Source organism: Salvelinus alpinus, chromosome 30 (assembly GCF_045679555.1).
Source record: "Salvelinus alpinus chromosome 30, SLU_Salpinus.1, whole genome shotgun sequence".
In the NCBI taxonomy this organism is placed as follows: domain Eukaryota; kingdom Metazoa; phylum Chordata; class Actinopteri; order Salmoniformes; family Salmonidae; genus Salvelinus; species Salvelinus alpinus.
The window spans coordinates 43,735,109-43,753,255 of NC_092115.1; the positions used below are offsets into that span (position 1 = coordinate 43,735,109).

Genomic DNA, 18,147 nt, shown 5'->3' on the forward strand with positions numbered 1-18,147 from the left:
GGCCTCCAACTGCTCTTAAATACAAGTAAAAATAAATGCATGCTATTCAACCGATCGCTGCCTGCACCTGCCCGCCCGTCCAGCATCACTACTCTGGACGGTTCTAACTTAGAATATGTGGACAACTACAAATACCTAGGTGTCTGGTTAGACTGTAAACTCTCCTTCCAGACTCACATCAAACATCTCCAATCCAAAGTTAAATCTAGAATTGGCTTCCTATTTCGCAACAAAGCATCCTTCACTCATGCTGCCAAACATACCCTCGTAAAACTGACCATCCTACCGATCCTCGACTTCGGCGATGTCATTTACAAAATAGTCTCCAATACCCTACTCAATAAATTGGATGCAGTCTATCACAGTGCAATCCGTTTTGTCACCAAAGCCCCATATACTACCCACCACTGCAACCTGTACGCTCTCGTTGGCTGGCTCTCGCTTCATACTCGTCGCCAAACACACTGGCTCCAGGTCATCTACAAGACTCTGCTAGGTAAAGTCCCCCCTTATCTCAGCTCGCTGGTCACCATAGCAGCACCCACCTGTAGCAAGCACTCCAGCAGGTACTTGTTCTCAACTTGCCTACCTGGTTAAATAAAGGTTAAATAAATAAATAAAATAAAAGGTAAGGGTTGTGGTTATGGTTAAAGCCAGACTCAGTATGTCTCATTTATGTCATTTGTGTTTATGCAATGTCAAACTGTCGGGAGACAAAACAAAACCAGGCAAGACATAAATGTAAACAAACCCAGGCAAGAAGTAATAATGTGATCTATCAGAGTCCTCAAGCGGCAGCTAGGCCAGCCACCCTTTGATCAGTCAGTATCAGAAGCTGGTGTTCTCCTTTGCTTGTAGCCTACAAGCATGTAGGCTACTCTACTTTATTGTAAAATTATAATTTACTAGTTGAGTGAGCTATGAACAGCAGTAAAATGTAATTCTAATTTGCATAGACAATTTCAACTATAAAGGCAGCCTTTTGCTGTCCAACGATAGTGCCGTTATCTGCTTGACCTCTTTCAGTGCAAACACTTGCCTGGAAAAGTCGGCCCAGTGCACTACTTTTGTGAAAAAAATATTAAAACACAATTTTTTTATCTTTTATTTAAAATTCTGATTTTTCAAGGGGCATCCCTACTTCCCGTGGCTATAGGCTAATCACCCACGGGTAGGCTATGCACATTTGCAAGCAATGTGTTGCTTCACTTACCAGTAGACAGAGCTGGCTTTCGTGATTATTATCCATAGTGTCCAGCATGCACTGGTCGTGCTGAGGAGTCTAAACTATGGTGCAACTAGCAAGAAAATATTCTTAATCCCTTGCTGAATGAAAATCACCCACAATTCCAGTTTTCATTCAGAAACTCAAAACTAACAATATCAAAGCAACTTTTTGACAACAGACCCGCCAGTATTTAAAAATCTTTAAACAATGACCATCCTACCTATGCTAGATTACGGAGATGTAATTTATAGATCGTCAGGTAAGGGTGCTCTCGAGCGGCTTGATGTTCTTTACCATTCGGCCATCAGATTTGCCACCAATGCTCCTTATATGACACATCACTGCACTCTATACTCCTCTGTAAACTGGTCATCTCTGTATACCCGTCGCAAGACCCACTGGCTGATGCTTATTTATAAAACCCTCACTCCCCCTTATCTGAGATATCTACTGCAGCCCTCATCCTCCACATACAACACCCGTTCTGCCAGTCACATTCTGTTAAAGGTCCCCAAAGCGCACACATCTTCGTTTAACTTCGCTGCAGCTAGCGGCTGGAACGACCTGCAAAAACCACTCAAACTGGGCAGTTTTATCTCTTCATTCAAAGACTCAATCATGGACACTCTTACTGACAGTTGTGGCTGCTTCGCGTATTGTTGTCTCTACCTTCTTGCCTTTGTGCTGTTGTCTGTGCCCAATAATGTTTGTACCATGTTTTGTGCTGCTACCATGTTGTGCTGCTGCCATGTTGTGTTGCTACCATGTTGTTGTCATGTGGTGTTGCTACCATGCTATGTTTTCATGTGTTGCTGCCATGCTATGTTGTTGTCTTAGGTCTCTATTTATGTAGTGTTGTGTTGTCTCTCTTGTCGTGATGCGTGTTTTGTCCTATATCCGCAGGAGGCCTTTTGGTAGGCCGTCATTGTAAATAAGAATTTGTTCTTAACTGACTTGCCAAGTTAAAATAAAGGTTAAATCATTTATTTCTTTTTTAAATCTTACTAATCGGATATCAGCTACTCAGCTGTCCAAAAACTTTTTCAGGAACAGTCTATGGCATAGAATCATAGAACTGGAACAGTCTATGGCATAGAATCATAGAACTGGAACAGTCTATGGCATAGAATCATAGAACTGGAACAGTCTATGGCATAGAATCATAGAACTGGAACAGTCTATGGCATAGAATCATAGAACTGGAACAGTCTATGGCATAGAATCATAGAACTGGAACAGTCTATGGCATAGAATCATAGAACTGTGGCATGTGCGGCAGTTCATTCTTCTTTAGTAAACTTGCTGTAACTTTTATTGTATTGCTTGTTAGGCCTTTTCGTGATGTGTGTTTTGTCCTATATTTTTTATATATATATATATTTTTTTTTTAAATCCGAGCCCCCGTCCCCACAGGAGGCCTTTTGCCTTTTGGTAGGCCGTCATTGTAAATAAAAATGTGTTCTTAACTGACTTGCCAAGTTAAATAAAGGTGAAATAAAAAAAATATTATAAAGGCAACAATGCTATGGTATTAATATCAGAAAAGGTTAGGTACCGCATTAAAAAAATACGATTTTAGAGATAGACTTAGTCAAATATAGAACTGAAGAGGTGATCAGCAATGTATGGTTCTCCTTTACTCTGTGTCTGTTTGGTTCAGTCCCTCCTGGCTTTGGCTAATAAGGACAGGATATCCCTCATTGAAAAGTTAGCAGCTTTAAAACCCAGTGGGGCTGTGAGCTTTGTCTTTAATTAGTTCACCCCTCTATCTTTATTGAGATCACCCCCCCCCCTTCCCGCATCACAATGGGATCGTGGCTAGTGTGTGGAGGGGAGGGGGGGGGGGGGGCTGCGTGTATGACACACTGAAAGCAGCAGCTGTGTGGTGTTCGTTTTTGGGGAGTAGCTGGATGCAGCGGTGAGAACTCCTGATAGGTTTAAACTCTGACCCCATGTGTCTGCCACCCTACCCCCTAACCTCCCACACCCTCATCCTTTACCCCCCCCCCCCCCCCCCCCCGAATCTCTCCCCCACTGTGTGACTCCCCCACTCTCCCATAGATGTGTTAATGGGGGTACTGTTATCATAAAGGGGAGCCTCTTCCTTTCTTTGCCTTTCCCTCTTGTTCCATTTTACAATGTATGTAGTATGCTAAAAAAATTATCTACTTCTGTGAAGCAATATTGACCACAGAGCCACTCTAGTTAAATATGTGTGTGTCTGTTTATGTGTGTGTAGGCTACTCACCGTGTCCCACTCCGAGGAGTCCTCATCCAGGAGTACAGGTCACATGACAGGTAACCCTTTTTATTTTGACTTCCTGATTGTCCCAAAGCTTTGACCCAGGAAAATCGTTAAAGACTCCAACCACCCAAGCCATAGACTATTCTCTCTGCTTCCGCATGGCAAGCAGTACCGGTGCGTCAAATCTGACAGCAACAGGCTCTTGAACAGCTTCTATCCCCAAGCAATACGACTGATAAATAGCTAACAAAATAGCTACACTGACTATCTGAGTTAACCTTCTATCTTTATTGACCTCTCTATGCACACTCACAGGGCCCTACACACTCAAACACGCACACTCACTCCATCATCTGTTCACTCACACATAATATGCACATACATTTATACTGACTCTACACACACACACACACACTCACATACAAGCTGCTGCTACTCTGTTCATCTTATATCCTTGCCTAGTCACCTTACCCCTATACATATCTACCTTCATCACTCCAGTATCCCTGCACATTGTAAATATGGTATTGGAACTGACCCTTTATATAGATTTCTTACTGACTTGTTGTGTTCATATTTCTTCTTATTTCTCATGTGTTTTTTCTGGTATTACATTTTAATTGATTATTACATTGTTGGATTTTGAGTTTGCAAGAAAGACATTTCACTGTACTTGTGCATGGGACATTAAAACGTGAAACTGAAACTTGAAACAGTTGCAGGGTAAAGTAGTAAGTATGTGACTAAACTGCAATAGCAATTTTACCTGCCTATGTGATAACCGTAATTACCATGTACTAAAGAAGTTGAAAATGGTTCTTATGTTCTCTCGATGCAGATGTATGTCGTGATAAAACAGACAACTCTCCTCCTCTCCAACCTCACACTCTGAGAGAGTTTGAACAGGTGAGCTCTCCTCTTTCTCTTTCGGGGCATAATTCAATGCGCAAAACCTTTTGTATCCTCACTGTGTTAACTTGTTGTCTCCATCGTGTGGGCCCAAAATGTACTGTAATGAAGCAGACTGAAAACAAGCCTGCGAGGAGCGGATCAAGTAGGCCAGCTGCTGTTGCAAGAGCCTGGATGTTAAAGTAAATTATTCAGTCTACGAAAACAACAGTCTACACAACGAAAATCTGGGGGGAAAACGATAACTAAAAAGACCCCGCGTTCTTCCTAACCACGTGACCTCACCAGGAAAAACTCTGAATCCTAGCGATAGGTTTTTCCTGGTCAGGTCGGCCATTCCGATCGTGTACGTGTAATGTTGGAAAGTCTTTGTTGTTGCTCAGATTCCTGGCTAAAGCACTTGTTCTGGGGAAACTGTCTGAGGGATGGAACATACCCAACACAGCTTCTTCTCCACAGCATGCCTCGGGCTAAAGCATGTCCCAGTTATAGAGCGTATAATCTGTCTCAAAGTCACAAAGAAGACTATTTCTAGACCCTGAATTCATGCCAAACACATTTTTTTTTAAATTCAATTTTTTTTTAAATAAATTTAAAAAACGTTTGATTTGATGCCACACCATGTGATATGAACACCGGTTTGTCTGCCACTCACACCGTTCTTTCTTCCTCACTCTTCTCCATCTGATCTACTTTACCTCCCATTCCAACCCCCCCCCCCCCCCCCCCCCCATTCTGTCACTCACTCTATTCCACACATCACTCGTTCTCTAATTCCCGACCTCTCCCCCTCCCCAACTCTTTTCTCTCATCAATCTCAAAATCACTTGATCAACAGTCCATGGTTCAAACACATTCCAAATCAAAATAGCTTACTAGTGGGAGTCATGCACGAACCATTCAGTTTATAGAATGTAGATGCTCCTCCTTTAATGCTATTCTGGAGGCTTTGCTGCTCTCTGGTAAAATGGGATGTGCAGCCAGCTTCTCACGAAAGCAGAGGTTCCACTCCAAAAGAGGGGTTGCGACCCAACGCAACCATCTCTTTCATGGGCACCGACGTTAGCCTCTTTAGGAAGTTACACCTTCACACATAAATACACACACAGGCATGCAGTGTACATATAAGCATGCTCGCACACACATACACACACATACACACACACACACTGTAAAACTGCAAATCATTCTCTCCGCCCCATGGCAAAAAGAGTAGAATTGCATGAAAGGAACTCAAAATTTATTTTTGTCCCTCCTTTGTCAAGAGGGATGCAGCTAAAATGTTTTGCTTGCAAGGATGCCCCCCCCCCCCCCCCCAACACATGACTGCATGTATGGATGTGGGTATGCAGACCCGTGAGCCACTGCCACCTCTCATGATGAGTTCAGATGTTTTCGTGGGCCCCACACCACCATCAAAGTTGCCTATCGCCATTCTAGAGCGTGAACCTGTAGGTGGGAGTCACTGCTTTGATGTTTGCGGAGAACAGGGTGTTCTCCAGGGTCACGCCGAGGTTCTTTGCACTCTGGGAGGGGGACACCGTGGAGTTGTCAACCGTGATGCACGGGTTGATTGATCAGAGGAAGTGTGAGGGGAAGTGACTGTGTGAGGGCGAGGGCATGCCCTCGTGGCTGTTGTACCCCCCCAGTCGACGAGTAAATGTCCAGTGTGTGGTGGGAGTTAATTCGGCCCGGCAACTCGCCACGTGTGTGTTGTTGTTTTTTAAACACGCAGCAGTTATGTCTTCCTCGTGTTACGTTGTGGTTAAATAAGCTTTGGTGCCTAGCCCGTGTCTCTGGTGAATTATGTAAGAAACTGTTTGTAACTCGAAGCATTAACGGACACTGTCACTGAATCTGCAGAGGGACATTGTTGACTTTTGATGATGGTACCCAGGCAATCAGTCTGGGAGTCCGTGTATAGCCAACGAAACACCCTTAAAAAAGCCAGCGAGTCATTGTTTAGGCCTACCTTATGAATACCTGCAATGCCAATGACAAATAGACGTGTATCTCCTTTAAAGTGTGTGCCCTTGTACACAATGTGCTTACATGCATATGATTGGTATTGTTTAAGAGGCGAAGGCCGTCACCATATTACCAACACCTATCTGGTGTCTTCAGAGGGGTACAGGCAGAAATATAGATTTTTAAATCAGTGTGGCACTCCGGACCTCGGTGAAGGCCGAATGACTTTGACACCCCTGCTCTAGTGTATCTGTCCATCCCAACAGTCCGTTTACGTGTCCGAACATGAAATCTGTGTGTAACTCAAACCACTGTGTATCATACATTCATGTCAATTGTAGATCTACGTGAAAAGGGAGTTTTCAATTTATGACTCAGGCCTAAGATACAATGTACCTGTGCGCAGATAGACTGACAAATGGACAGAGTGTGGGATAGGAAGGTACAGTATAATGTTTACGTTGACTGACATGTTACATAAGATTGATGTTGTCAGGGTACAGAGTTTCAGCTGGTCATTCACATGTGCTTTAAAGTTTACACAGAGTAAGGCGGGGGGGGGGGGGGCAGAGAGAGAATATGTACGATCATTCAGACCACCTAGCACCTCTTCCTATTTACCTCTTTCTATCTCTCCCTCTCTCTGGGATGATCGCCTTACATGTCACAAGTACGTGCCATCCCATATTACTGCCCCCGCCACAGTCGCTCTCCCCTCTCTCTCTCTCTCTCTCTATCTTTCCCCCTCGCCCTCTCCCTCTCTCCTGGCTGTCTGAGATTCCAGGCATGTCTGTGTCAGTAAAATAAGCTCCTGTGTTCGGCCCGTCTTCTCCAGAACCCACCATGGAGCCGCCATGGCCACAGCTCTGAACGCCCGGGCCGCGGAGTAGCCCTCTGCGTCGCTAAACGGCCCAACAACATTCCCGTGTCTGTGTGTTTTAGCGTTCGTGTGTGTGTTTGGATTCGCTGTGGCTTCCAAGAGGTCATGAAGCCACTTTTGTAGTGTTTTTTGGTTTGTTATTTTTTTTCTCCCATTGTTTTTTCACTTGACACCGCAAGACCGATGACTGACATATTATGCCCACCGGGAAGAAGACATAGCATATCTAACGATTACCGGACTTTCTGATCTATATCACGGACATCTCAAACGTTTACCATATACATTTTTTTTTACGGTTGACGTATTTTCCTGTAATACGGCCATGTCAAATGGGTACCGTATTCTCTGACGTATAAGGGACATGTCTGCGGGTTGCCGTTGTGTCTAAGGGACATGTCTAACGGTCACCGTACTCTTTCGCAGCACCTCAATGACCTGAAGAAGGAGAACTTCAGCCTCAAGCTCCGCATTTACTTCCTGGAGGAAAGGATCCAGCAGAAGTACGAGGACAGCAGCGACCATGTCTACCGCACGGTGAGTAACTGGCACACATTAATACAGACTGCCTGTCGTTGATCCCGTTTGAAATAGAATTGAGCCAAACTTTAAGCTGGAGGAGAGAAGAGGTGAGCTGATACACTGAACGATGCTTTAGCACCTCTGTAAGGAACGTGGGGTCTGGAATGTCTCAACACCTGCAGGCTTTCATTCCATTGAGGCACTTAAACATTTAAATAAATATATATGGCCTTTTCCTCATGATGAGTATTGTTTAGCGTGACAATGACCATAGGAGTTGGAAAGACAACACAAACAGATTTGGGACCGGGCTACCGTGTGTGTCCCTCTGTGGAGAATCTAGCACTTCCTTCCCCTGTGATGTCATTGTCCTACCACAGGGAGCCATGCAGTGAGTATCTGTATAGCTATCGTAGTTCCTATGGCCTTACCCTCAGACAATGGTACACAGACAGCTCCTAATCCCAGGGAAAGGGCAGCAGTCTGGGGTCACAGGGTGTTAGCTTGCTGCCTGACCCCCAAAGATGCATGTTCAAAAGGGGTAGATGGGAGGGTGTGTGAGATCATATACTGTGTGACTCTGTAAACCAGCTGTTGTCTGTGTGCATATGGAAATTGGTCAATCCTCCAGAATCCCTATAGACCACCACTCCAGCTAAGTAGATAGATTAGTGCGCGTGGCTATGTGCTGCATGTGCATGCGTGTGTGTGTGTGCTTTCGTGCTTGCGTTCGTGTGTGTGCGTGTGTGTTTGTATTTTTCCAAGATGGCTGACCTGATCCAAACAAACAAGACCTGAATGTGCTCTTGACTTATCGTCCTTTATCTCTGCATGCCACAGCTAACTGAGTGGAGCGAGGTTCGACCAAACTGTCCACTTTCATGTTTTAGCATGTTATAGTAGGGTAGTAAGCCCTATGGCGCTCAATATCTCAAACTGTACGGTTAAAGCTTAATCGGTTTAATAACCTTTTTATTGGAGACTCAATAACACGTCATCAAATGGACACATAAGGGGAGTCTCACTTCAAGACCATGCAAGACAATATGATGATGCGATCACTTCATTGTCTTCATGTTTTCTTGCATCACTCATCTCATGTATACACTGCATCTTATACCATCTATTGCATCTTGCCTATGCCGCTCTGTCACTGCTCATCCATATATTTATATGTATATATTCTTACCCCATTCCATTACTTAGATTTGTGTGTATTAAGGTAGCTGTTGCGGAATTGTTAGATTACATGTTAGATATTGCTGCACTGTCGGGAACTAGAAGCACGCGCATTTCGCTACACTCGCACTAAGATCTGCTAAGCATGTGTGTGTGACCAATGAGATTTGATTGTCTCAGATAAAGATTGGCGTTGGATTGTTTCTTTGGAGATCTGCACGACCCACTTACTTCCCTGGCACTGTTTCTGTTGTCTTGGTTTACACTCACTGCTCAGACCAACAGTAGGAATGAGAGGGATTCTATGTAAAGTCCAAGCTTGAGTGCAATAATGTGATCAACACATTTGTTCTTCTGCAATGGGTTTCAACTGTGCTTTTTCATTCCAATCTGTGTGCATGCATTTCAGTATAGGGATCTATCTGTGGCGTATACTGTATGTGGGTGCACTGTGTGTGTATGTCAGTATAGGGATCTATCTGTGGCGTATACTGTATGTGGGTGCACTGTGTGTGTATGTCAGTATAGGGATCTATCTGTGGCGTATACTGTATGTGGGTGCACTGTGTGTGTATGTCAGTATAGGGATCTATCTGTGGCGTACACTGTATGTGGGTGCACTGTGTATGCATGTCAGTATAGGGATCTATCTGTGGCGTATACTGTATGTGGGTGCACTGTGTGTGCATTTCAGTATAGGGATCTATCTGTGGCGTATACTGTATGTGGGTGCACTGTGTGTGTATGTCAGTATAGGGATCTATCTGTGGCGTATACTGTATGTGGGTGCACTGTGTGTGTATGTCAGTATAGGGATCTATCTGTGGCGTATACTGTATGTGTGTGTATGTCAGTATAGGGATATATCTGTGGCGTATACTGTATGTGGGTGCACATGTCAGTATAGGGATCTATCTGTGGCGTATACTGTATGTGGGTGCACTGTGTGTGTATGTCAGTATAGGGATCTATCTGTGGCGTATACTGTATGTGGGTGCACTGTGTGTGCATGTCAGTATAGGGATCTATCTGTGGCGTATACTGTATGTGGGTGCACTGTGTGTGCATGTCAGTATAGGGATCTATCTGTGGCGTATACTGTATGTGGGTGCACTGTGTGTGTATGTCAGTATAGGGATCTATCTGTGGCGTATACTGTATGTGGGTGCACTGTGTGTGTATGTAAGCGAATAGGCCTATTACTACTCTTAATCCCAGGTCTAGGCCAATCACGGCCGCCTCTTCCCATTCCGGTGCATGTCTAGTTATAAGGGGAACTGTTGCTGTGGGCCAAGGGGGCGGGGGGGCAGCAATAGCAGGTGCACCATAGACTGCTATATTTAGAGCTGTGTGGATAACAGGAAAACATCCCAGTTACTGCCTGTCATGCAGTGACGCATGATGTGAAAAGTAATGCTTTATAAAATAACATTTCAAGTTTTAATGTCACGTGCACAAGTACAGTGAAATGTCTTTCTTGCAAGCTCCAAAACCAACAATGCAGTAATCAATATCAATGTAGCACAAAAAATAACTTACGGTGAAGTAAAAACACAGCAGAATAAAAAATATAAAAAATAAGTAGAAAACGAGAAAGTAAGAAGCTGGTCAGTTCCAATACCATATTTACAATGTGCAGGGATACTGGAGTGATAGAGGCAGATATGCATAGCGGTAAGGTGACTAGGCATCAGGATATGTGATAAACAGAGTAGCAGCATCGTAAATGTTGACTGTATGGGAGTGTGTGTGCGTGTATGTGTGTGTAGAGTAGGGTTGCAAAGGGTCGAAAACTTTCCGGAAATGTTCCATGGGAAGTAAAGCCCTAGAATTTATGGAAATTTTGCTTAAATTCATCAAAAAAGTTTGCTTTTAACAGTGAACCTTTTTTTGTGGCATACACATAAGGAAATTCTAGGTCTTGTGGCATATTTTGGTTAAACTATCCCCAATTCAATGGAATTGCAACCCTCTGCATGCATCGTGCATTCCTCCATCACATGTACAACTGATTCTCAAGATCTTGCACACTAACGAGATGCTATTGAGCCCACACTACTACACTGTCTGAGCCAAGGACTACATGCTTTCTGGTTTTGATTACAATACTCGGTGGGTGAATATATTTGATATGACATACATGACTTTTTGTTAACTAGTAAATAGTAGCCTACAGCAAAGTGTGTTTAAATCATTTCTAACTTGTTAACAATTTCTGCTAGTTAGTTTTTGCTACCATGTGGGTTTTGTCTTGCTTGAGCCTGCTAATTGAGGAGTGTTAATTCACCTGTTTCCATACATGTTTCATTTTAAAGCATTTATCTTACAAAGGAGTTGTTTAATCTAACTGCTTAACTATTTATTTGTACATGGAATTGTATTTGGTGTTTTTTTATTGTATTGGAAGAGATTTCTGAATGTTCTTCGCCCAATATACACCCCTTCAACCAGACATGCTTTATCTACTAATTTGCTGAATGCACAGTTCAACAGAGTTCAAGTGAAGGTCAAGAAAATCATAGAGAAAGCAGACTGTATTGCAATCATCTCTGATGGGTGGTCGAATGTTCGTGGGCAAGGAATAATGAACTACATCATCTCCACCCCTCAACCAGTAATCTACAAGAGCACAGTCACAAGGGACAACAGACACACCGGTCTCTACATTGCAGATGAGCTGAAGGCAGTCATCAATGACCTTGGACCACAGGCTGCTTGGTCTAAAGTGGAGGAGTCCTACCGTCACATCACACCCATTGGCTGTGCTGCTCATGCATTGAATCTGCTCCTCATTATGGCACTGAAAACAATGGGTACACTCTACAAGAGAGCCAAGGAAATGGTTAGGAATGTGAAGGGTCATCAAGTTATAGCAGCAATCTACCTCACCAAGCAAAGTGAGAAGAATGAGAGCACGACATTGAAGCTGCCCAGCAACACCCATTGGGGTGGTGTTGTCATCATGTTTGACAGTCTCCTGGAGGGGAAGGAGTGTCTCCAAGAAATGGCCATATCACGGTCTGCCAATATGGACAGCCCCATCAAGAGGATCCTCCTGGATGATGTATTTTGGGAGAGAGTGGTAAGCAGCCTGAAATTCCTGAAACCTATAGCAGTAGCCATTGCATGGATTGAGGGTGACAATTCCATCCTGTCTGATGTTCAGACTCTGCTTGCAGATGTAAGAGAAGAAATCCGTACTGCCCTGCCCACTTCGCTGTTGCTCCAAGCAGAGTAAACTGTAGTTCTGAAATACTGTACATCAAAAAGCGTGAAGACTTCTGCCTGAAGTCCATACACGCCGCAGCGTACATGTTGGACCCCAGGTATGCTGGCAAGAGCATCCTGTATGGTGCAGAGATCAACCAGGCCTATGGTGTCATCACTACCGTGTCTCGCCACCTTGGCCTGGATGAGGGCAAGGTTCTTGGCAGTCTGGCGAAGTACACTTCCAAGCAAGGGCTTTTGGATGGAGATGCAATATGACAGTCGTGCCAACATATCTCATCAGCCACCTGGTGGAAGGGACTTTGTGTATCTGAGGCTCTTTCCCCTGTTGCCTCCATCATTCTCCAAATCCCACCAACATCAGCCGCCTCAGAGCGCAACTGGTCCTTGTTTGGGAACACACACACCACGCAACAGGCTGACCAATTTTTCAACAAGGGTTGAAAAATTGGTGGCCATCCGGGCAAATTTGAGGCTTCTTGAGCCTGACAACGAGCCATCCTCAACAAGGTTGGAAAGTGACAGTGAAGATGTGGCCTCAGAGTTTGATGTTCAAGAGGTGGATATTGAGGAGGTCCAGGGAGAAGACATGGAAGCCTGAGAGGAAGACAACCAAAGCTTTAGTTTCTAGACCATCATTTTACAGATGTATGTTGAAAATGTTTTTGGGAGATGCGATGGATCATTCAATATTCCCTGTCTTTTGTTGTTCAGTGAAATCATCCCATGTGAAGAGTCAACTCATTTAATTAAAGTTCAGTTTGTAACTAAATAGTTTTTTCTATTTCTATTGGAAGGATTTAATCATTTGCAATTATGTCTACTTATGATAAGGTTAAAAGGTTTATGTTTCTGTCTCCATATGATATGGTAAATATATCCAATACAAAAAACATCTACATTTAAATGGTGTTAATATTAATATGCATATATTTCCGTTAAATCCATATATTCCCGTTAATTCCCATATATTCCCGTTAATTCCCACGGAAAGTTTCCACCTCTGAATATTCCCCAAAATGTGCAACCCTAGTGTAGAGTCAGCATACATTTGTGTGCATGTTATGTGTGTGTTAGAGTGTCAGTGTGTGTGAGTGTGTAGAGTCCTGTGAGTGTGCCTCTTGCCGTGTGGATGCATACAGAACAGTCTATGCCTCGGGTGGCTGGAAGCTTTAACTATTTTCCGGGCCTTTCTATCACACCGCCTGATATAGTACTGGGCTATCTGCACCACCCTCTGTAGCGCCATGCGATCGAGGGCGGTGCTGTTGCCATTCCAAGCAGTGATGCAGCCAGTCAAGATGCTCTCAATGGTCCAGCTGTATAACTTGTTGAGGATTTGAGGGCCCATACCAAACCTTTTCAACTTCCTGAGGGGGAAGAGGCGCTGTCGCGCCTTCTTCACGACTGTGCGCGTGTGAGTGGACCCTTTTAAGTCCTTAGTGGTTTAGACCGAGGGACTCTCGACCTGCTCCACGGCAGCCCCGTTGAAATGGATGGGGGCGTGTTCGCCCCCCCCCCCCCCCCCCCCCCCCCATGTTCCCTTTAGTCCACGATCAGCTCCTTGGTCTTACTGAAGTTGAGGAAGAGGTTGTTGTCCCGGCACCACACTGCCAGGTCACTGACCTCCCTGTAGGCTGTCTCATCGTCGCCGGGGTTCAGGCCTATCATGGTGATGATGGTGTTGGAGAGAGAAAGAGATTAAGAGAAAGAGCGGGAGAGAGACTGTCCACTTTTTGTCCAGGGTCAAAATTGGACAATCACATTCCCAAGCCATTTCTCAAATCCCAAATCACTAGCCTCAGGGCCCTGTCCTGTCCTGGCTTGCTGTGTATGTTAGAGCAGGTAAACAAAATGTGTATCTTAACCCCTGACTCCTGGTATAAGCCCCAGAGCTGCTCTGCATTCCCCCTGGTCTAAATATAACCTTTGTGACATCGGAATGCCATGTTCCCACTGATGTTACATTACACCACCACACCACTCTGATTAATACAGCAGAGAGAGGGAGGGAGAGGGAGGGGGGAGATTATGGGAAATCCATGCAGGATAGGAGGGATGGGGGGGGGGGGGGTCAGGTGTAGATGTTTAAGTTATTTGAGGGTTAGGGGTGAGAAGGAGAGGGGGCAGGTGGTGAATGTAGGGTTGCTGTTGCTGGCTAGCTGTTTGAGGGGAATAGGGGACACTGGATAACGTACAAGACAAAATAGTAGGTGCATTTGGAAGGTAGGAGTTTCAAGGAGGGTATATTGTGTCCTCTGCTTGTCAGGGGTCTTTGCACAGCGGTACAGGTTCTTTGCACGGCAACACTGTAGCTCTCAAACACCTCTCATCTCTCATCTGGAGAATCCCTGCTGAGGTTTGTCACAGACAGGTGGGAGAAAATAGAGCAAGGGCAACACCTGCACTGAGGCATCAGCACAGAGTCGGCTACAGTCCATACCACAGTCCAGCTACAATCCACACAGTCCAGCTACAGTCAACACAGTCCCATACCACAGTCCAGCTACAATCCACACAGTCCATACCACAGTCCATGTACAGTCCATCTACAGTTCATACCACAGTCCAGCTACAGTCAACACAGTCCATACCACAGTCCATACCACAGTCCATGTACAGTCCATCTACAGTTCATACCACAGTCTATCTACAGTCCATACTGCATTCCATCTACAGTCTAGCTTCAGTCCATACCGCAAGTCCATCTACAGTCCATACCGCAGTCCATCTACAGCCCATACCACAGTCCATCTACAGTCCATACCACAGTCCATCTACAGTCCACAGGGCAGGCCATCTACAGTCCTTCTACAGTCCACACGGCAGTCCATCTACAGTCCATACCACAATCCATCTACAGTCCATACCATAGTCCATCTACAGTCCATACCACAATCCATCTACAGTCCACACGGCAGTCCATCTACAGTCCATACCACAATGCATCTATAGTCCATACCACAGTCCATCTACAGTCCATACAGCAGTCCATCTACAGTCCATACCACAATCCATCTACAGTCCATCTACAGTCCACACGGCAGTCCATCTACAGTCCACACGGCAGTCCATCTACAGTCCATACAGCAGTCCATCTACAGTCCATCTACAGTCCACACGGCAGTCCATCTACAGTCCATACCACAGTCCATCTACAGCCCATACCACAGTCCATCTACAGTCCATGTACAGTCCATACCGCAGTCCATCTACAGTCCAGCTACAGTTCATACCACAGTCCATCTACAGTCCATACCACAATCAATCTACAGTCCATCCAGCAGTCCATCTACAGTCCATACCACAATCCATCTACAGTCCATACAGCAGTCCATCTACAGTCCATACCATAGTCCATCTACAGTCCATACCACAGTTCATCTACAGTCCATACAGCTGTCCATCTACAGTCCATACAGCTGTCCATCTACAGTCCACATGGCAGTCCATCTACAGTCCACACGGCAGTCCATCTACAGTCCATACCATAGTCCATCTACAGTCCATACCATAGTCCATCTACAGTCCATACCATAGTCCATCTACAGTCCATACCACAATCCATCTACAGTCCATACAGCAGTCCATCTACAGTCCATACCATAGTCCATCTACAGTCCATACCACAGTTCATCTACAGTCCATACAGCTGTCCATCTACAGTCCATACAGCTGTCCATCTACAGTCCACATGGCAGTCCATCTACAGTCCACATGGCAGTCCATCTACAGTCCATACCACAATCCATCTACAGTCCATACCACAGTTCATCTACAGTCCAGCTACATTCCAGCTACAGTCCATACCAAAGTCCATCTACAGGCATACAGCAGTCCAGCTACAGTCCATAACGCAGTCCATCTACACTACAGTGTAAAAACATTAACATGTAGCGTGTGTGTGCATCTATCAGTAACACATATGTCAGTATATACATACAACAAGAAGGGCACATGGGGGAGAGGCGTTGTGCCGTGAGGTGTTGCTTTATTTGTTTTTTGAAACCAAGTTTGCTGTTCACTTGCGTTATATAAGATACAATCTAAGCTAATACCAAGTAATACCAAGTCTCCTCAACTTGTTCAACAGCCACACCATTCATTACCAGATTCAACTGGAGGTCTAGAACTTAGGAAATTATTTGTACCAAATACAATGCTCTTAGTTTTAGAGATGTTCCAGTTTATTACAGGACACCCATTCCAAAACAGACTGCAACTATTTGTTAAGGGTTTCAGTGACTTCATTAGCTGTGGTTGCTGATAGGTATATGGTTGACTCATCAGCATACATGGATACACATGCTTTGTTTAATGCCAGTGGCAGGTCATTGGTAAAAATAGAAAAGAGTAGAGGGCCTAGAGAGCTGCCCTGCGGTACACCAAACTTTACATGTTTGACATTAGAGAAGCTTCTATTAAAGAAAAGCCTCTGAGTTCTATTAGATAGATACTGTAGTTCTGAAACCACAATATGGCAGATGTTGAAAAGCCATAACACATACACTACCGGTCAAAAGTTTTAGAACACCTACTCATTCAAGGGTTTTTCTTTATTTTTTTACTATTTTCTACATTGTAGAATAATAGTTAAGACATCAAAACTATGAAATAATACATATGGAATCATGCAATAACCAAAAAAGTGTTAAACAAATCAAAATATATTTACATTTGAGATTCTTCAAATAGCAACCCTTTGCCTTGATGACAGCTTCATGAGGTAGTCAACTGGAAGGCTTTTCCAACAGTCTTGAAGGAGTTCCCACATATGCTGAGCACTTGTTGACTGTTTTTCCTTCACTCTACGGTCCGACTCATCCCAAACCATCTCAATTTGGTTGAGGTCGGGGGATTGTGGAGGCCAGGTCATCTGATGCAGCACTCCAGATGAATTTGTGTTTCTGCCCATAATTTCGTTTAAAGTACTCCAAAGTTGTTTTCCATCATTCTTTATATCATTGATCTTGGCTTCATAACACAGTTTCTTCTTCTTTTTGTTGGGTTTAGTCACATAATTTCTAAATTTGCAGTAAGTAAGCCAGTCAGATGTACAGCCAGACTTATTAGCCACTCTTTTTGCCCCATCTCTTTCAACCATACAGTTTTTCAATTCCAGTCAGTTTCTTATCACATGCATGTTTTGATAAATTCATCAAATGCAGCGTCTGGATGCTCCTTATTAATCACATCAGACCAACAAATAATTTTTAGCATCATCCACATAAGAGTCACAGCAAAAAAAATGGTATGATCTCTTATTCACTATTTTAGGCCCAGCTTTTGGAACTTTGGCTTTCCTGGATATAGCCACTATATTGTGATTATGGTTTTGTATCAGTCACCATGTATAGCAGGTGTGAGACTGCAATGCTCCTCCTGTGTTTTACAGTACTAGTGCTGTCTGAACTTCTTTGAGTTCCTATGACTTCATTGACTTGTTGTAAAATGGCTCTTTGATATTCCTCGTCTTTTGAGATGGATCGTTTTGATGTGGGTTAGGAGGATAACACAACGTCATGTGTGCTATCATACATCATTCCAATCTTTTGTACAATAAGTAATCATTCCATGTTCCATCCCACCTCTATTTCAGAACATCGAGTTGAAGGTAGAAGTGGAGAGCTTGAAGCAGGAGTTACAGGAGAAACAAGACCTTCTTGACAAGGCTCTGTAAGTACAGCACGACACATCCGGACTGACTGTTGAATGAATGTATTGACAGACTTTCGTCATCTCATCTGAATATCTGACACTTCTTACACTGGCTTCAAATTCAAATGTGAGGTAGACTGACAGCCAACCAACAGATTGAAACCATGCACTGTGAAAGGCCTTAATGGCCTAACAATGACATGACCAATGCTACATACTGTATCCACCCAGATAATACTGTCCTTTTATCCTTCCTGAAATGCCCTTCGAGACCAGCCTCTCTAACATAGTACAAAACCAATCAAATGCAATTATCTTAATGTTTTCCAA

General features: G+C 44.1%; 1 protein-coding gene across 1 annotated transcript in view; it reads left to right on the plus strand.

Moving 5' to 3' along the window:
* Positions 1-18,147, plus strand: part of LOC139559581 (myomegalin-like) — an 86,041-nt gene that overhangs the window by 11,579 nt on the left and 56,315 nt on the right. Inside the window, exons 2-5 of the mRNA XM_071375696.1 lie at positions 3,468-3,526; positions 4,312-4,379; positions 7,657-7,767; positions 17,759-17,835. Of these exons, the coding sequence (XP_071231797.1) occupies positions 3,468-3,526; positions 4,312-4,379; positions 7,657-7,767; positions 17,759-17,835 (315 nt within the window). The remainder of the gene's footprint in view (positions 1-3,467; positions 3,527-4,311; positions 4,380-7,656; positions 7,768-17,758; positions 17,836-18,147) is intronic.